Genomic DNA, 20,732 nt, shown 5'->3' with positions numbered 1-20,732 from the left:
TGTTCAAAATATCACTGAAAAGCTAGAAAAATACATTTCAGTGTAAAGATTATTCATTTTTTAAATGAGTCATGAAGGGGTGTTTGGGGAATAGACTCCAGTTAAGACACATAAAAAAAAGCTTACAATATAAAAGACACCAAATACAAAGCACTGTATAAACTAAAACAAATAATTCAACGGGCCTTGGGGCACCTTGGACCACTTGGGAACCACTAATCTGCCATGAAACATTCCCACGGCTGACGGGCCCGTGACAGACAGGTGGCGCTGCTTGTCAGTCTCTGATGGGTCGTTTTTTTTTTCAGTGAGGACCAGAAGTTTGTTCTGCGCTGTTTACGCAGGCGCAGTTCACTCTGTTTGCCCAGTTTCGTTGGTTGACTTTTTACCTGAGAGGTAGTCTAGTTTCGGTTTGCCCAGTGTGGAAAAAAAACAACCCAAAAAAACAACCACCACGGAGGTCCGGCCGGGGTCCAGAGGTGTCAAGACTTTCCTCCTCCCTCCCCGGACCTGTGTGATTCTGGAGCTCCTGCTGCGGAGCGTCGTCCGGGATTTCTCCGGGATTTTAGAGTCGCAACAGCGAGCAGAGCAGGAGGCAGGTGCATGGGAGAGGACAGGACAGGGGGAGGAGGAGGAGGGCTGCTTGTATTTCCGTAACAGTCCTGTCGTCCACACCGCGGCTCAATGATCAGAAATCAACTGGTTGGCTTCACGGTGGTCGATTTGTTTTAGTTTCATTAGTATGCGGCCGGAGTGCCCCCGCTGTTGCCGACACCCAGCCTGAGGAGCGATCGGAGCCCTGAAGTGTCCTCCGAGCCAGCTGAGAGACTCCTCGCCCTGTGGAGGACGAGGGGGAGGAGGCGGCCGCAGCAGCAGGATCAGGACCCCGGCTTCACAGGCTGTTGTACGGAGCCGCTTTCACGGACACAACGCGGACCTCCTCGCCTTGTGGATCAGGAAGATGATGGGCTTTCTGCGCCGGACGTTTAGCCGCCGTTCCCGGAGCCGCTTTCAGACTAGAGAGAGGGACGAACGGGACGGCAAAGGGATTGGAGAAGGAGGTGGAGCAGGAGGGGTGACCGGGAACCCTCTGCTCCTGGCCCATCAGCAGCAGGTCGTTCACGCGCCCGCCGTGGTGACAGGGGGGGCGTCGGTCCACATCCCGGCAGCAGGGACCGCGAGGACCACCATCACCTGCCGCGTGCTGCTGCTGGACGGATCGGATGTCAATGTGGATTTGCCTGTGAGTGCGCTGAAGCCTGTCCGGTGTGTTTACACTGACCGGCACAGTGTGTAAACAGAGTGCATGGAGCAGGACTATAGGTGGTAGTCTAGGTCAGTGTGTGCCCAAGTGTGGCCCCGAGACCCCTTTAGTGACATCACAGGGGTTTCTGGTGGTCCCGCGCAAGTAAATGAGACAGGATTACTGCTGCTGGAATTTAATTTGCCATACTTCCCCATTTTATTTCCCTTTTCAATCTGAATTCTAACAACTACATTTTAAGGATAGTAAAAGTTGAGTTGCATCCTGAAGTGGGTACATGTAAGGGAGTACTTTTTTCGATCACTACTGCAGTTAAAATAGCTCCTTCTTGCCCCTGAAATGTGAAGATTTTCTGCATGTCTCCTTTTAATTTTGGAGTTGTGGTTTGATTGCAAATAAATTAAGAAACTTCAGGACCTCTGATTAGGCTTGGCTAAAAAAATAATCAGTGATACAGATCTCTAGAAGTAACATCTCAACTTTAATTCAGCAAAAAAAAGTGTGTCTGAATTGCATTTGTCAGCAGATAAGATGTCACACAGATAAGGTTAAAAAGTTGTGCCATGGTGGCCTATATTGCATTAGTGTGTGTTGGCGAGTGGGTCTCTTCCGGTACAGTAAGAGGTGCAGCTCCAGATGGCGTTATGATCAGCCAATCCGTCACATTACTTCCCCATTCTGACTGCAGGGAAATCTGAGTACCGGGAAGACAGACCTGAAGCTGCACCCTCGTGTTTGCTCTCCCACAGCATCTCCCTCTCACTTTTTTTCTTTCACTCTCTATTTTACTGTATCTGATCCTCTGCCAGCAATCTCTCCCCCCCTCTTACTCCACTCCTAATCTTCTTTCACACCCCCTCTGTGGCCTGCTCCCCTTGCTCATCATCTAACTCTTTCACACTCTGCCTTCTCATCTTCCTCCTTCGACATTCTCCTCCTCCTTTTTTTTTTCTTTCTTTCTCCCATCCATCTCCCTCTGTCTCCCTGAATTCCCTAACTCCCAGATCAGATTTTTCCACTGTGGGGACACTGTGTCACAAACGAGCGCCACGAGTGTGCGAGGGGGCAGGTGGGCTGATTAGCGAGTGTGTGGGCATTCGTGCGTAAGTGGCTTCTCATAAAAAGGTTGTCATTTTGAAGGTTGTGTGTGTCACCAAAGCTGTAGCATGCATGCGTCACCTCCGGCCTGAGTGTATAGTGTTCTCAGGGTAGAGAGTGTGTCTCTTACCTACCTACAGGGAGATTACAGCAATAACAAAAAGCCACAGCGTCTTCTGAGGTGTTGCCGTTTCAATAATGAAACGACAAAGAGCTTGTCAAGCTGGCCGGCTTAGTCACAGGTGTGTAGGAACAAGTTTGTTCATGTCAGGTGCAGTGAAAAGAGCTGAAACTCAACTATAAGAGCTCATTAGTCTGTCACTTGAGGCTGAGTGAAGCCAAAACACAAGAAAGGAAAGGGGAACAGTTAAATATCAACTCTCTGTTTGTGATACTGGCAATGATTTCAATCAGCCTGCTGCAGAATGAGCAAGCGCATTCTGTTGTTTTTTTTTTTTTGTTTTCCTTCTGTCTCCAGTCACTTAATACCACTGATTTCCTCATAGTTTTTTTTTACACAAGTTTAGGCGGGCTATCAGGAGCTAAAGTACAATGTTGTTATCATTCTACACACCCACTGTGTGTTATATGGGTCAGACCGGGGTGAGGTCTTCACAAAGGGCAAATGAGAATGATCTGCTCGTGTCTGCTCGAGTTTGGAACAAAATGTTGCTACTGCCGTTCTGCTTTAGTGCCGTGACTCAAGTTCTTGGTTGTGTGTCTGTTATTGCCAAAAGCTTGAATGATGGCCTTTACCTTACGGGTTGTTTCTTCTCATTATGACCAAGATGTACACCCACAATCACACAAACAAATACTTTCACATCCACCTCAAATCATTTTGCTTTTGGTTTTGGACAACAAGTCTGCTTGTGATTTGTTTTCATGGCTAATTTGATGGTACATCCAGGATCCACCTGACTGGTTTACAGATTCAATTAATTTAAAGAGATCAATTCTCATCTTCAACCCTAAAGCCTGACAAAGTTTGCCAATTTTTAGTCTGAAAAGAATTTAGAGGGATTTATACACCTACAGGAGATCTGGCAGCTGATTTAAGCACTTTCGCACAAAACTCCTGAGTATTTATCTAAATTTTCCTGGATTGAGCTTCAAGGTTTCAGTCCATTTATTGGTATATGGACTTTTTACTACCAGCCACACTGAAAGAAGTTGGAGTGAACTGAATGAATGCAGCAGGTAATATCCAGGAAAAATGTACCGTGGTTTCATTTCCCATCCTTGATATATTGTTATTGTCACACTGTGACTTCTGCATCGTCCTTTTAACCTTATATCCTGGCTTTGACAGACTTGTGAAAGAGCAAGTCATGAGGATTTCAGCAGCAGGCCCTCCTGAAACTCTCTTGAAATTTTCAGGAGGGCATGTGTGAAAAGGCCTACAAGGAGTTCATGAGCTTGAATGAAAATAGATTTTCTTGGTGGGTTTTACACTGATATGACTTTGAAAAGGTCCTCAGAAGGCTGCTTTCTTAAAACGTATCGAAGAGTATTTGAAATTATTATATGCTGTCAACTAGTTCTAGGGAATCCATTAATCTGCTTAGCTGTGATGCTCTGTGACATGTGCTCCACAGAGAGTACTTTAAGCTTGTGAGTTGGCGTGTGCTCAAATGGAAAAAACTGTGTAATGACAATATTTCTCACTCAATAAGTCACCCCAAACATTCTGCATTATTCCTTATGGGGGAAAAAGTTTTCACATCGGCACATATCTCCAAAGATATATGCTAACATAAATATATCTGTGATAGGCGTACTGATATCAGGAAACTGATATTTCTGTCTGGCTCTGGTAACCATGGAAGATAGATTTATATAAACAAACAACCAGCTCAAGCTTTTGGTCTTTTATTTGTTCTTTTGCAGAGTAAGTGTAAAGGCCAGGACCTTTTTGACCAGATCATGTATCACATAGATCTGGTTGAGACGGACTACTTTGGGTTGCAGTTCATGGACACAGAACAAGTCTCGGTGAGTAACAAGATCTTAATTCTGTCGTATTAGACCTTAATGTGATCTCTCATTTTCACCTTATGTTTTTCTTTCTCTCTTTCAGCATTGGCTGGACATGACCAAGCTTATAAAGAAACAGATCCGAGGTAAGGCCATGCCACCTGTTTTCAAAGTGAGCCATTATTGTGTTGTGTTGTGTGTGCTGGAAAATCAGCAGCATGCTGTATATGCATGCAGTAAGTGCATGTAGAAGCAGGTGAGTGGGGATCAGGTGTTGCATTATCCACTGTTGACATGGTAATTAGCACGTGCATTAGGAGCCGAAGCCTTGTTTGCTCACCAGCTCCTAACAGGGGGCATGAATAGATGGGTTAATGATGTTCTACTTGTCCGCTGTTCCTTTTTTCATTGTGAGAAATTCTCTAAAAGAAAAGGCTGATTCATGTAGAAGTGAAACAGAAAAGCAGCATAAAAAAGAAGGGTACAAAAATGTGGTTGAATAAGTCAAATGACCTGGTGGCCAGAGATGGTAAAAGAAAAACTAATATAAAGTGGATAAAATAATCAAATTAGGTTTGATCTGATTGATTTTGATAATATACTTCCTAATCATTTCATGTCTTATTGACTGACTAACTTGTTTTTTTACACTTCTCCCCATCTATCTCCCCATATTTCTTTATTTCAGATGGGCCTCCATACAGACTGTTCTTTAGAGTGAAATTTTACTCTTCAGAGCCAAATAACCTGCGAGAGGAATTTACAAGGTAAAAATCTCAAACATGCACACACATACACACACACACACACACACACACACACACACACACACACACACAGAGTAAAACACACAGTTTTCTCCAGGGACCCATGCAGAGGTCCAAGGGGGATGTTGGGCTAATTACTTTGCTGCTGTGGGCAGATTCAAATCAAGGCCGAACGGACAGAGACTTGTTAAAACAAATGATGTGTTAGAGAGGAGGGTAGGCCAGTGATACTTGAATTGATTTATGTCCATGTTCAGCCTCTCACCCTTTTTTCCCTCACACCAACAGGTATCTGTTTGTGTTGCAGCTTCGACAAGATATTCTGTCTGGAAAGTAAGTTCCTTTATCGATTTTAATGCACTTTAATCTGACACATAAAAACATACAGTAAAGAATAGCTTACCTTTTTTTAACAGACTGGTAAGAAGAAGAAACAGCTAGCATTTCTCTAATTTATGTTACAAAATTCCTTTCAGTTCCTCAAAAACAGAGGCTTAAAAATGGAAAAGTTTCTGTGTTACATTAAGTCAACTGTCTGTCATTTCATTATGAGCTTTTGTAAAGAGCCTAATCTCTGTTTCTAATCTTTGTGCTTAGCTAATATAACTGGTTTAAAGCTCACTGGACAGACATTAGGGTGATCTTGTTTTCAGAAGTTAAAACTAAGAATTTATTGATGAGGGAGAGGAGACTCGAGGCTCTTTGGAGAAAGTAGGTAATAAACAGATCAGGTACAGGTTTTAATGGAGGCCTGGAAGAAGATGTGTCACCTGAGCTGATCATGAGCCCCTTGATAAAGGAGAGATATGTTAGGTATGCTGGGTGTGAATGTGAATGAAAGAGAGAAAATGCAGGCAGGAAGCTAAAAGGATTCAAGAAAGAAATAAACAAGAGAGGAAGGGTTAACAAAGCATTACATCAGAATGTCTGACAAATAGCACGAGGTGCTTTTGTCAACATAGTTCCTGGATCTAATAAACAAGTAAGGCCATTCCTCACGAATAATCAAGATTTACTGGTCCAAACAAAAAGAGAAAATGGAAAAAAAACACTGATGTTGCATTATTGCTATTAATAATTCATCATGGAGACAAAGAGTCTCAGACTGCTTGCTTACGTAAAAAGTAAATAATTACTTATACCTGTAAGTCTTGTGAAAGTGAAAGTGTAAATAGAATGCTAAAGATAGGTTTTAGGAGAAAAATATTTAATGCCATCAAGCTGTGGCAAAAATGCTTTAATTTGACCTTGACATAACCTAACTGGAAAAGAATAAAACATCCACATGCAGTTTCAAAAATGATCTCCCCATGAGTGTGAGAGAAGTGCTCCCCTAATCTATGAAGTCTTCCAGATCTCCCAGGTAGAGTCAAACCAACTATAGTCACACACATACCTGTGGTATTTTCCACACAGGTCACCTACATTACAGTTTTTCTGGGGACTTCTGTACAGTGGAGCATGCTTTTTCACGCACATAAACACAAACCTGTGTGCACACAAACACACACACACACACACACACACACACACACACACACACACACACACACACACACACACAGACAGCATGTTACCCCACTCCCTCCTCCCGGCTTTATCTGGGCCATGGATCCCCAGAGTCCAGCTCTATTATAAAGCTCAAGATCAGGAACAGGAGAGGGTTGCTTATTTTAGGAAAAGGGTTGCTCCTCTCCTCCTTGACACACACACACACGCACACACACACGCGCACACACACGCACACACGCACACACGCGCACACACACACACACACACACACACACACACACACACACACACACACACACACACATGCACAGTGTAGGGCATTCAGATACTTTTATGCCTTTCCAACACGTTTATGAATGCAGCTCACCACCTGTGTCTCTTTTTCTTTGATCAGGCTGAAATGTCCGTATGATCACTCAGTTGAGCTGGCAGCATATTGTTTACAAAGTAAGTAGAGTTCATTTCACTCATTTATATTTACTTATTTCATTTTGTTTTTCACTAATGCCTATGAATCATGCATCTTTCACATCACTGTGAACTGTTCCAAAGCATTTTGATTAAATTTTGATGTACCGAGAGGGTATTAATCAACATTCATTACGCTGTGGTGTGAATTTTGACTTGAAGAATTGAAATCTAAAACTTTTATACATTCTGATTATTTATTTATTATGAAATTTGACATGCGCTGGTAAAGCAGTTGGGAGCAGAGACTTGTTTCAGAGCTCTTTCTCAGAGTGTAGGCTTTTTTTTGACCAAATGGTACAAAAGAGTTTGATCTGAAATCAAACACAAATGGATGACGACAGAGCTAAGAAGGATGCAGGGTCGATTTAGCGCATTGAAAAGGTTGCTTGTCTGTAGCCGAACCTCAAATCTTAGATGTCAAAGTGTCCTGGGATGCACCAACACAAGAAACTGTTGCTTTTAAGTAAAACCAATGAAATGATTGCAGTGGATTAGCTACAGTTTCTTTTATGTAAAATGCTATAGCATGTTCATATGATTGCTGCAAGTGAAAACTACTGCACTATAGCAAATGGTCGTGTTACAGCAAGAAATGTAAGGGAGAAATGTACAGTCCAAATTTCAAAGCATGACAGTTACACAGCATCTTTAATTCCTAAGAAAGCTACCAGTATTAATGATGTGATTTGGATTATTTAAATGGAGATTGTGTCATTTCATCTTTAAACCAAGTTCATGTTGTAGACTATATAGACTTCTGTTTGGCGCTACCCATCTGTTACTTGTTTGTATCCGTTTTTGTGAACTTCTTGTTCCATTTTCAGGTGAGCTGGGAGACTGTGACCCCTTGGAACACTCTCCTGTGCTGGTGTCAGAGTTTCGCTTCTCTCCCAAACAAAGCGAGGCCATGGAGGCAGCCATCTTCGGCAGGTGGTTGGACCTCAGGTAAGTTTGTAAGTTGTCATGAATTATATTGTCAGGCTACATTTCTGATTTCAGAAATTAGACCAATAAAACAGAAAAAAACATGTTAACATTTTGATACTTCATGGTGGGCGTCCAGCAGCGATTTGACCTATGGCAGGTTGATCGCCTCAGTGGATGAAAATACTGGGGCAAAAAAGCAGAGCACAGAGCAGGGAGAGAGTCATTCTGCTGCTTACTTCCCACGCCAGCGTCCTCCCTGATGAGGGCGTCTAAATTTCACTCTCCCTCCCTTCCTGCCTCCTCCTCCTCTGCCTCTCTCTCACTGGCCTGTATGAAGGATTAAGGGATTAATCCCTGGAGGGTCTTGATTGATTCGGAGCAGTATTTAACCCAGTCTGATTGCTCCCATCTCGGATTAGATTACATTCACATATGCTGCGCTCCACTGGGCTGACTGAGCGACACATTGATGGAGCCATGCTACATGCAGAGTCATCCTTACACACAAGAAGTCTGAGTCAGGGAAGGTTATACTCTCAGCATGTCCCTTAGAGCTAACACCTTGTACCAGCAGAGGTCATGAAGTGTCGTTTATGATACATTTCTTTGTCACAGTGTCAGTGACGAGGTGAGGGAGGGAGTGATGTCGGCGTTGTGAAAACTCATCGTGGTGTCTTATTTTTACATTCACAGGGGACAAAGTCCATCGCAAGCAGAGATCTCGTTTCTCAACAAGTGCAAGTGGCTGGAGCTTTACGGAGTAGATATGCACTTTGTAAAGGTGTGTTTCATTTTTAAGAAGTGTCACTGTGTTACAGGTGTGTTAGAGAGTGTGTCTCTAAAGATGTGCGCTGTGTTTTCAGGGCAGAGATGGAGGAGAATACGCACTTGGTCTCACTCCTACTGGCATCTTAGTGTTTGAAGGCTCCAACAAAATCGGCCTTTTCTTTTGGTAAGAACTCATCTCTGATCTAAAGCTTCCTTAAGTGAGAACCTTTAAAAGCTGAGTTAAAACAAATAGTAAAGTGCATTTTAACATGTGTCTTTAAAAATGGCAGTTAGGGAATGACTTGTGAATCCTGATTTCAGATGAATTAACCTGTATTGAATGTTAGCATATTGTTACATATAAACAGAGATGACCCTGCTAGCTAGCTCGTGGGCCATGTGCATCATAGGGGAGGGGCATAACACTTTTGTTGAAGATATTCTTCGGACGCAACAATTTTCATACCCTCCTCCAAGGCAGGATGTGTCTTCAACATTTTTCATGGATCTCTAGAACTATAGAAAAGGCCTATCATTAAGAGGACCTAAAAACAAGCAACTTTTGTCATTGTAGATTAAAATCAGTCTTTAAGTATTGTAATTCAAAATAAATCCTCTCAAATCTTTTTTGAATTCCTTGACATTTAATTTTTGTGGCACTACCTAAATAATAATTGTTTTATGTCTCAAACACATAACATGAAACAGTTAACACTAACATTTACAATATCCTTATTTTAACATTTAAAACAAATACTGAATTGTCAAAATGCATCATGCCATCTGGCTCCTGACCTTTCAGTGTTAACAGCAGTGAAAATGAATTAGTTTAACATTTTGTAGTTCATCCACTCATCAATAAAACCATAAATTGCTGACTACTTTTGAACAATTGAAGGAAGAGGTCTTACTGTATGTCTATGTCTGATGTAGGTAGACAAGGTTGGGAGTACAATGAAATATCGGTCAGACTTTGAGGCGTAAAGGATCTTTGATTTGTGTGTCTCTGTGTGTGTTTCAGGCCCAAAATCACTCTGCTGGACTTTAAAAAGAGTCGACTCACGTTGGTCGTGGTGGAGGATGATGATCAGGTTTGTCCTATCCTCTCACAGGCTCATCTTTGACTGAAAAGAAGCCCATGCACACAAACACACACATCAGGTGGCTAACAGGTTGTTTCCTGACCTCACAGGGTCGTGAGCAGGAGCACACGTTTGTGTTTCAGCTGGCCAGTGCCAAGAGCTGTAAACACCTGTGGAAGTGTGCGGTGGAGAGCCACGCGTTCTTCCGGCTGCGTCAACCAACCACAGGCAAGGCCGGCCACAGCGATTTCACACGGCTCGGGTCACGTTTCCGATTCAGGTAGAGCACTTAAACAGACCAACACCTGCTCCTTATACTTTATTGTGTGTTATTGAGTGCTGAAAATGTGCTGAAGAAGTATAAAAGTAGTTTGCTCGCTCAGGTAGATGGGGCCAGGACTGATACTAGCACAGGGGGAAAGTGTGTCACATAAAACCTTTGTATCTATGGATACAGTGTATCCATGGTTACATGAATCTGTTCCTAAGGCGACTGAAATATCCCCTTCATATTGTTTGTTTTCTTCTGACAATTATTAGAGACGGTCAAAGAAAGTCTTACACCTGACCGGCACTTCTTGTCATTTGTCGGAGCAGCTGAGCAAAAGCAGTGTGAAGTCTGTTTTACATTCAAGTTGGTGGATTAAATACTACAGGTGCTCTGAGTAAAAACTGGAACAGCTGTAAAGTGTAATATATTATTGTATTAAAAATACACCAGTGCCACTTTCCTGGAAGTGGAATAATTATTTCAAATATTCCTGACTTGTTTTTTAACAACTTTATTCACGTTTTTTGGTATTTTTTTAGCTTCAGGTGTGGGCTCATTTATTTTTAAACATATATATTTTTACCCTGCAGTAAACTATGACTGCTCTGATTTTGACATGTAAAATTTACCTGAGGTCATAGTGTATTGTGCTCAAAGTACAATAACCCTTTCACCTTCGGATGTGTGTTTATTTCTCAGTGGTAAGACAGAGTATCAGGCCACTCATGGAGGCAGACTGAGGAGAGCCAGCACGTTTGAGAGACGGCCGAGCAAAAGATATCCCTCCCGCACCCAGTCGCTGGGCAAAGGTGAGTCTTATCACCACGCTGGCAACAGCACCTGTTCATGCACCTGGGTGTGTTATATCATGAAGGTCACTTACCGTTTTAATGCATTCTAATTAATAACACATTTTTAGTCCAAAGTGGCTGTTGAGCAAATCATTTTAATTGTAAATGAAGAAGAGCCTGTAAAATTGACAGCCTTTTCTAACAGTTTTTATCGAGAAATATCTCAAAATAAAGGATGGTTCAACAGGTTCAGGAAATTCAAAAAAGCTATTTTTCTTTAAAAAATAAAGTGCCCGGTTGTTTCACTTAAGTGTCACCCTTCTACTTTGTCAGAGGCACCTGCAGCACTCGTCACTCCTCCACACTTGCCACCCTCTGTGATCCACAGCAGCTTCACAAGCCCACAAGCCTCTTTCTCTCTATTATACATGAATGATCAAGTGCAGACTGTAGACTGTATTTACTTCAGGGCTGTTAGTGCTGACGTCCACACACCTTCTATTTGTCTTGACGGTTTTGTCTTTGAGCCCTGCTATAAAGAAATGAATGAAGATTCAAGGGCTGGGGAAAAATGAGAATCCAAAGACTGGTTTTTAAAAAAAACAGCTGGACACTCAATAAAAAAAAAAGCAGATCAAGATAAACAGACAAAGCGGTTTCCTTTTCTCTGCTCGTCTCGAACTAATATTGCGTCTTGTTCTTTCAGATGCCCGTTCACCAGCAAAGCCATCACATATCAGGTATAACAAAAACACACAAAACACCCACAACTATACATACTATAGTACATACATGAACATTGACATTATTTTTTTGACCCTTATTCCTTATCCTCTTACCTTGACCTTTATTTTTTTTTTAAAAGGCTACACAACTTTGATGATATTGATGAATGTTGTCAGGTTTGCTCACGTCATGGTGAATCCCCTAGTTATCTGCTCATTTATATAGGTATTTTATTTGTTGAATAGTTCCTTTTTTTGTTTGTTAGATAAAACAAAGGTGCACACTGTAAGATGCTTTGAACCAGTTAGTCTTCAACTCAAAGATAATAAGAAAAAAACTGCTTAGATATTCTGACATCTAAGACTAAAATAGTCCTTTGTTACTAAAATAAGAAGTGGTGATCAGTAAACATGCTCAAACTAAAGAAATGCTGACAGTTATTGTTTTTGTTCTGCTATTAGTGATCATTCTCATTCTTTTCCAGCTCTCACGCCAGCCCTACACCCAGCCTACATCCAGTGAGTGACTTCAGATAACCCAAATATATCAGCTGCTGCTGATCTGACTCCGGCCTTGTGACAACATTTAATTTAAGCTGCTTTTCAATCTGTCTTCTCTCCTCCCCTCCAGTACCAACACAACATCCCTATTGGTAAAGAGTCGTGGCACCCGCCCCACCCTGCTCTTACACCTCCAGTGTACCTGCAGCCCTCTGGACACACACCGCCACACAGGTAAGAAGACCCGCTTCTCGACAGAAGGGCAAGTTTCTATTTAAACACTCATTTGCGTTTTTTCCTCCACAACATTGTTTATTATTTCACCATTTGTCAGATCACTCATACACCTCACGTGTCTGTGTCTTGTCTACCACTATGTGTGTGTGTGTGTGTGTGTGTGTGTGTGTGTGTGTGTGTGTGTGTGTGTGTGTTTGATCCTCATCTCCCTGTCATACCCAGGCCTTCTGTTGAGGCAGCAGGTCCCATGTCCAGTCATCCTCCCGCCCCCGAGCGAACCAGCGGCACCTTCCCAGGATCCATCAGTGTGGTTTACAGGGATAAGGTCATGACTGCATTCTGACCCCTGTTTGAGCTGGGAATCTGTTTTCAAAACCCAGACTCTTAACTCTGAGACTTAACACAAACTGGTGTCCCAAAAAAGGAAGCTATGCTGATGGACTTAAAGGAAGAAAAAATACTTTGTTCATCCTCCTCATAACCTCTGTCATCGTCTATTTGTCACGTCTCGTCATGTGTTTCAGTGTTCACCTTCACCAGACAAACTCCCTTCATGTGGGACCCAGGGAGAGTTAAAGGGGGGACACTAACGATGATACGTAAGGCAAAGATACTGCATCAGATGAAAGGGACGGACGCTTAATAATGTTCTGAAACAACCTGTAGCTAGTGATTGTACTGTACCCAGGTGATCACAGTGACCCATAGCTGATGGTGGCAGTTGAGGATCTCTAAACCCTCAGCACTCCCTCTCTGGGTCATAGCTCAGTCAAATCTGGACAAACAGATGTAATAAAAAATAACTTGCGAGGATTTACTTTATTTACTTTTTCCATTTGAATCAAGGCCATACATCTGGTGGGAAAAAAATTGCACCCTATAACTACAGATCCTCTCATAGAAGCATAGTTTCATTTTTAGATTTTCTTCGGCATTAAAGCAATCTGGAAGTATATGTGTTTTTACATCAATGGGTACATTGCCAAGAGGACCTACTAGTACCTCATTTAGCATGTAGTTAATTCCAAATTACTAATACCTACATGAATTTGGGCTAAATAACGGATCAAGTTGTAGTCCACAGCAAACTCACCAATACAATGGCATCATTATACTTCCCCAAAGCCCCCCAGTTTAAGGCTTGGTTCCAAAAGATGGAGCATGATTATCCCGGATTATCTCGCAAATCTAGTCGGTCAAATCCTAACACTAATTCTGAAATACCCACTCATTTATTTTTGTGTGATGCACAGTCAGTTTCTTTTGCCTTAATGAGTATCTGAATGTCCACTCAACCTGTTTCACATCCCTCCAACACAAATACTCTCTTTTATTCCTTCATATATAGATATACAGTGTAAGACTGACATACACTTAAAAAACAACATAACACACGAGAAACTTTATCTTGGTTTGGCTTGAACATTTCTGTGTAGGTGTGATTTATTTTCCAGTGCCTGGATATGTAGACTACTCAGAAAGTTTGTGACAACTAATTTATCCAAATCTCTTTAATTTAGGTGAAATTGAGTGATTGTAAGTGTCAATGAGGTTAATCTCAGCAGGTGAAAGGGATGTTCTGTTTGCTGGTTTAGGGATTAAGCTGCTTTAAGACGTATAGCATATAGTTCAGTGTGAAACAGAAGCATGAACTAGACTAGAGTCATATATGGTGTTGTGCTTTAAAAAGTAAGGAATCTGAGTGAACTTATAGCAGGTTACGATATGAGAATCAACTGTTTACAGACAATGTGGCCAATGTATGTAATTTATGTTAATGTGTGTGTGTTTGTGTGTGTGTGTGTGTGTGTGTGTGTGTGTGTGTGTGTTGTCTTTTACTTTACTAGAATCACAATTTGCCTAGGGATGTTGCCATTTTAATTTGTGAATAAACTGAATATTTTTCATTGCAAAAATAAAAAAACAAAGATCTGTCATTTGTTTTATAACTTAAGCCCAATTTGTTTATAGTAATATTCTCTCTTATTAATTTCTAGTGAATTTTCAAAGAATATGCTCCTTAAATCAAGGAGTTAGAATGGTTAGACGTTAGTCAAAGAGGATTTAGTTGGAACACACGAGCATGACACAAAGAGACAGTTCAAGTTGAAGGTTTGTTGAAGGGTATTTGTTTTGATCACATGCCATCTTCAGTTTCCCTTTGAGTGGTCCTGCTTCAGACCATCAGTTCAGTGTCGAGGAGAATGAGACTTCGTATTCCAGCAAGATCCACCACCATCACCGCCGCCACACACACACCCAGGACACGCTCTGCCACACGCACACGCATAAGAACAGTGAGTACTCTCAGTGTCTGTCTGCAGATCTGTGATATGACTCTATAGTACACTGATGCACTTGACATGTTTGTAGCTGTATGCTGGTTAGCAAATCACACAAAAACTTTTATTTCCCACTTTAAAGAAAGATTTTACATCGAGTCAAGGTCTCATTTTACTCTTACACAAGTTGATTTAGATAGATCTGTTAGGAATCTAACAAACCTACTATCTTGTCATCTTGGAAGTTTCTTTTATATTTCACCAGATTGTTTCCTTTCTCTGATCCCAGGCATATCTAGCCATGCAGACAAATTAGGTTAGGCAGATATGTAAATATACATATTGCTAGAACTTTGACCATAAACCTAATGTAGTGGAAGATTATATGAATATGAATATTTTGCTGCAGAAATTATGTCATTTTTTAATGGGGAGTGTAAAATCTGTGAAAAGCTATATGTATAGCCAGAAATTCTATCTGAATATCACTGCTGCTGCCGAGTTTGTTGCTGTTCCTGTGATCTGACCCTGTACCACTGGGGTTCAATGGGAAAATTATGCTTTTGGCATTTATATGATTGACCCCTTTTTTACCATTTTATTTCATCTTCTGAGATTGTTTCTGTCTTAACTCCTTTGTTAAGTTTGTGTACCAAGGCAACTGTTGATAATCTTACTTATTAATTTAACACATAGAGACTGTTGAAAGATGTAGATACTAGTTTAGCTTTCCCTAAAAAACGAAACAATTTCTTCTATACCTTTTTTTTTCCTCATGAAAATGTGTGTGTATCAGAGTGTCGAGCCCCTCCCTGCCCTGCAGATGAGTTGGACATCTCTCAGTCTCTGCTCAAGGCTCTGGAGTCAGACAGTGATTCTGCCCCGTGGCCCTCACTGCACATCAACATGGACAACAAGGTCAACCACTTTACCCACATGCTTGTTTTCCCATTTTGCTCACAATAAGAACTTGCGCCAGTTTCTTAACCTTCTTTCCTGCTCTGTTCCGCTGCCAGGGAGAAGAGAAGCAGCTGTCAGAAAAATCTCTGCACCCACCTGCATCTCCGGCGATACACCCTGACCATCTTAAGTGTAACATCCTTAAGGCCCAGATGGAGGCAGCTTTCAGGGTGAGTAACAAACTTTCATCTAACTCTAATCCTTCTGCAGAGTAGCTAAAAGCAATGTCCTTCTCTCCTACGTGATGCAGAAGGAAGCACCAACGACCCCTAGAGGCAAGAACTCAAACCAGACCCTGAATGACAGGCCAGTTTTCTCATCATATCTACACCTTTTTACTCAAGTCTCTATTCGTGCTTATTAAAACTAAATGCTCTTTTTAAACTCTTGTCTTCAGATATCAGAGCTCGTCCCAAGACTCGGCTGCATCCAGTTTGACTGCAGACAAAACACCACATCGGCATGACCGAAACCTCACCTCAGAGACACAACAGTCAAAGTCCAACACAAGCACCGCCCGCCGAAAACGACTGGTCAGACAGTTCAGCTTGTAAGTACACACCACCTATGATGACTGATATTGCACTTTGGACATAAATCTTTCATGCAAAAGAAATGCTATCTCCATTCTGACATTTTTCTCACAACAGTCTGCAGCTCATGTGAGACTCATTCTCTCTAAATTTGATGCTCATCAGTAACCATGAAGATGAGGATAATCTCCCAGAAGCACTTGCAGCCATCTCTTCCCAGAGTACAGTGAAGTCAGGGTCTACAAGCTCATTGGACAAACAGATCCAGCCATCAATATACCCACAGGTAACACACACTGTATTTCATGCCTACACACTTTAAAACATTTTTTTTTAAATGCATGTATATTTTTATGCACAACGCTTTACTTACTTTACATCAGATTAGTCTTTAAGCATCACCTGTAACTACACAAAAGGGATGTGTGTCTGTATGTGTGTACATTGATGTGTATTCCAGGCGGATAATATGCCGGCCCTGGAGCTGGGTGGTCCATGCTGTCCCTCTCCTTTGCCCTCTCCCCACTTCTCTCCTTCATACTATCGTAGCTCCATCCCTCACCTGGTCCCTTACCTTGCTGAACAAAATGACAGGTAAACCCTCCATGTTTCATCAGAGTCACACAGTTATTCTAGCCTATCAAAAACTGTTTAAAATAGGCAAGTATCTTCGGCTATCCTGGTAGCCTGATGGTTCATATGCATACCAGATATCTGGCATCAATTAACTTTATGCTGTTCTAATAATCTATGAATCTCATTAATTATCAAAAGTAAAAATTGGCTCTTATGATACCCCACACACCTGATGATGTCTTAAAGTCCTCCTCTTTTGTCTGACAGAGAGTGAGGGATCAGAACTTTATGTCAGACAGGCCGAAGCTATCCCAAATTTGACATCTGAGCTTAGAAAAATACTAAAACAATTATTTGTTAATATAAGCCTATCAAATGCATGTAACCTTGCCTACTCCATAATTTTAACCAGTTTCATTCCTGTAGAATAATAAACAAAGAAAAACATTAAAAACTTTAAAATGGAAATGCATTTGATTTAATCGTAGCCTATTGTTTTTGGCATTTTTCTAACGCTTAGATTGTTATTTTAGATAAGCCTAACTTAAGTATCTCAACTGGATAGTGCAGGCCTACGCTATGCTATAAAGCTAACACACAAATACTTGTATTTATAAAAACAATTTTTTAATGAAAATGTGTAATTTGTGAAAATGTGAACTTAAGCTAGCACTCTTGCTTGTTATGGGGATCTAGTGCTTTGCCTGCCCTGTCTTTCCTCTAGCAAATCAAGTTTGATGCTCCAAAACATAAAGAAATGTTATTTGTGCACAGTAGCCTATAGACCATAGCCAAATCAAACCATAATATTGAAAACCAACACAAGGTAAGTCTTGCTAAAGGCTAACATGCCTAGCTTAGCAGAGGAGCAATAGACCTACTTGGCCATCTCTCAGCAGAAGATTAAAGCTGTAAATGATTTGAGGTGGTAGGTCAAAATCATAGACTGTAAATCGATGGTCAACATATTTAAACACAAAGTAAATTTCTAAAAGCCTTTAGTTCAATCAGATTTGTATTGGCTAGCCTCCTTAGTTTGGCTAACCTTTATGCTTCACATTGTTTCTTCTCATTTTCCTTTTTTTTATGATATATCTCTTTAAAACAGTTGAACTCTTTTGCTTTTTTGTGTGATCATTTTTGTTTCCAACATTTAGTTAAACTGAATTTTTGTCCATTTCTCCCTTGAAAAGGAGGATTTCCCTCTCAGAGAAACCGTTTACATTATAGTGAATGACATTTAAACAGTAGGACTACTTTTTTTATCTTGTGACATTTAAACAGGAGCACTTATGTAGATTTATAACTTAAACATCTGTAACAAGATTATGATCTTTCTGTTTACAGTGGAGAGGAGATGAGATTGGACAGAGAGAAGATACTAAGAGCCCTCCTGATGACAGAGCTCTGAGCCATTGATCGTTGACCCCTTTGACATCTTTGCCAGGCACAGCCTGATCCGGTGATAAATAAGGAAACGGAAGACTCAAAGTTGTTGCCTCTAATCAACATTTGTATATTTACATAGAACACCCTGCAGCTATAAATATATATTTGCATAAAGGCAATTGTTATATTTGCTCAATTGCTATTCAGAAGGACATTTCTTTATATTTAAACTGAAACTGTTAAAACTATAATGGAGATGAAACAGATGGACTTAAATGGCTAATTGACTGACTCACACACTTTACAGATAAGGTACAGATGTGACTGGTGCTGCCTGCATGATAAATATGTTACATGATAAAATATTTATCTGATTTTCTTTGGGGTTATGAATAACCATTTAAGTTAATCAACACTGTGTCTAAGCTAAACTGTGTTCAGACAGTGACTGTTGAAGCATTGATCTCTACATTGAAAAAAAAAAACGGGCTGAAGTAAAAGTATTTTTAACTTTCAAGACAGTTTGTTCAAAATGTAAGTAGACGTTGTAATTAATAAGCTGACAAAATAGCTTCCTCATGCCATAGATCCATTTTGAGAGGCCGTAAACTTTTCAGCAAAGGAGTTTTAATACATTTAATGAAGAGAGTAAATTGAATGTGAACTCTGCGTGACTACAATATTTACAGTCTATGGTAGTTACAGACTCAATCCAGCCACTAGAAGGAGACAAATCTGCAGCCACAGCTCCTGTTGCAGGTGAACACATTGATCCTGTTGTCAGATCATGGATCACTTTAGCTATTTTTTTGCACACCGTTTTTTTCATCATAAGCCTAATGCACAACCAATCTCAGAAGTCATGTTTTTGGAACAAAAGCTTTTGTTTTATTCATAACCCTGCTTCTTTAACAGCTTTATTTCAGCTCATGTTTTAGCACAACCACACCTGATGCAGTGTGTGTTATGCTGCTGTTCTGTATGTGTTGACTGTGTTTTTCCTGCCCCTGGTTGGGTCATAATAAAAGCCTCATCATCTGTTTGACAACTACGGCAGCATCTTTGGTGTCTGCGCTGACAGTGGAATGTGGATTAGCCTCGCCCTGCGTGCCTGAGTGGTAAGTGTGTGTGTAAGCCTCTCCCACCCTGTGAGAGAATGTAGTTATAAAAGATGTTACTGAGTTATCTGTCTCTACACACCTCCCAGGTACAGTGTAGTGAGTAAGACTGTAATTCCCCCTTTGTTGTGTCCTTCAACGAACACCTTTACATGAGATAATTAATCTTTAAGATTGCAGATTAAGTGCAGAAAGAGGCTCCAAAATGAAGGCTGCAAATGACTTTTAAAGCATCACCTACTATTCGTAGAACAAGGGAAAATATAGAAAGGGACTGGCTGGAAAAGGGGCTGACTCATTTAGTCCAGCTTCAAAAAGCAAAAACAAATCTCTTTGACCTGGATCCTGCAACCTCTGCCTTGTAATTTTTCAACTGATCACAAATGTTAATCTTAAAATCTCAATGGAAGCAAAAATTAACCTTCTATATCTACTAATCTAAATAATTCCTTACATACATTTTGGAGTGGATACGAATTTAAAAATGATGCATCTGTTTAGCATTCAGACTGCTCACTACGTTTAAACTAAGCACTACGAAATGAAGATTTCATCACTGTTAGTTAAAGTTCTAACAAGATAAACAACCCTAGGTAAGGTTGTATTTAAGATACAAACAATTGTGCCTGATATATTTAACCACTGTTATAATGCAGGTTCAAGTAAATGTTTTTTTTTACACTGGAAATTAATTCTTCATTCTAAGGAGACAATGTTTTATTTCTTCTAACTTGACATCTTGGCTGTCATCTATCATCTATTGCTCCTTTGACAGACCTGATTTTGAGGTTGCTCTTTTGGTGTATATTATTTGTTATTGCTTTAAATCTTGCATAAAAACATGAAATGATGTCATGAGGCATGAGTCAAAAAAAACAATACATTGGGCAAACTGGACAAAAATATATAATTTTCCCTTTTTTCTGACCTCACTTCTCCTCTTTTAAGTTTCAGACCATCACAAATAAGCACTGGTTTGTATTTAAGGAGGAAATTATTTGTATTTACTGCCACTCCTAATTCCCAAAAACTGTTGTAGCCTACACTCTAAAACTTAAGAGGCAATTGTAATCTAAAAACTTAAACTATTTAAACTAGGCCAACAAGGTTGCAGTTCTGTCGGACACAAGGGGAAATATCGTCTTTCAAAACTATGTGGAGTCAAATTGTATGTAACTAGTTAAAAATGAATATATTTTTTTACGGAAATCTTGAAAAATTAAAGTGATTAAGATTTAAGAGGGGGAAAAAAACAAGTATTTAGGGCTTTGTTGTATGGGTATTAAATGGTATTGCTATGCTGATTTAGACTGTGTTTTTATGTGAAGGAGAATGAGTGAGTGCATTTAAAAGGGATCTAGTTGGGTGGGGTGCACAAGATTGTATTACACAATGCCAAATCTGCCCTGAGGGGGTCTGCCATGGTTTTGTGTGCCTTCCGTCTCTCTTCCCCCTTCCTGCACTCTCCATTCTTCACTTTTTC

At 40.6% G+C, this 20,732-nt stretch overlaps 1 protein-coding gene across 2 annotated transcripts; it reads left to right on the top strand.

Annotated features, from left to right (window-relative positions):
* The first annotated feature begins 349 nt into the window (after positions 1 to 349).
* Positions 350 to 20,111, top strand: epb41l4b (erythrocyte membrane protein band 4.1 like 4B). 2 transcript variants are annotated; one of them, XM_061050585.1, is made up of 23 exons: positions 350 to 1,243; positions 4,253 to 4,357; positions 4,443 to 4,485; positions 5,028 to 5,106; positions 5,395 to 5,439; positions 7,013 to 7,065; positions 7,914 to 8,034; positions 8,710 to 8,797; positions 8,880 to 8,968; positions 9,806 to 9,875; positions 9,977 to 10,146; positions 10,837 to 10,946; positions 11,635 to 11,668; positions 12,139 to 12,172; positions 12,285 to 12,388; positions 14,546 to 14,688; positions 15,470 to 15,591; positions 15,690 to 15,803; positions 15,884 to 15,939; positions 16,031 to 16,183; positions 16,332 to 16,452; positions 16,627 to 16,760; positions 18,090 to 20,111. In XM_061050585.1, the coding sequence occupies exons 1-23, from the start codon at positions 962 to 964 to the stop codon at positions 18,151 to 18,153; spliced, it is 2,334 nt and encodes a 777-aa protein (XP_060906568.1). In that variant the 5' UTR covers positions 350 to 961; the 3' UTR covers positions 18,154 to 20,111. The 2 variants fall into 2 exon arrangements, with proteins under 2 accessions (XP_060906568.1, XP_060906569.1); XM_061050586.1 differs by lacking the exon at positions 16,627 to 16,760.
* The last annotated feature ends 621 nt before the right edge of the window (positions 20,112 to 20,732 follow it).

The sequence above is a fragment of the Labrus mixtus genome, chromosome 11 (assembly GCF_963584025.1).
Source record: "Labrus mixtus chromosome 11, fLabMix1.1, whole genome shotgun sequence".
NCBI classification, from domain to species: domain Eukaryota; kingdom Metazoa; phylum Chordata; class Actinopteri; order Labriformes; family Labridae; genus Labrus; species Labrus mixtus.
This window is presented reverse-complemented; position numbering and strand designations above follow the sequence as displayed.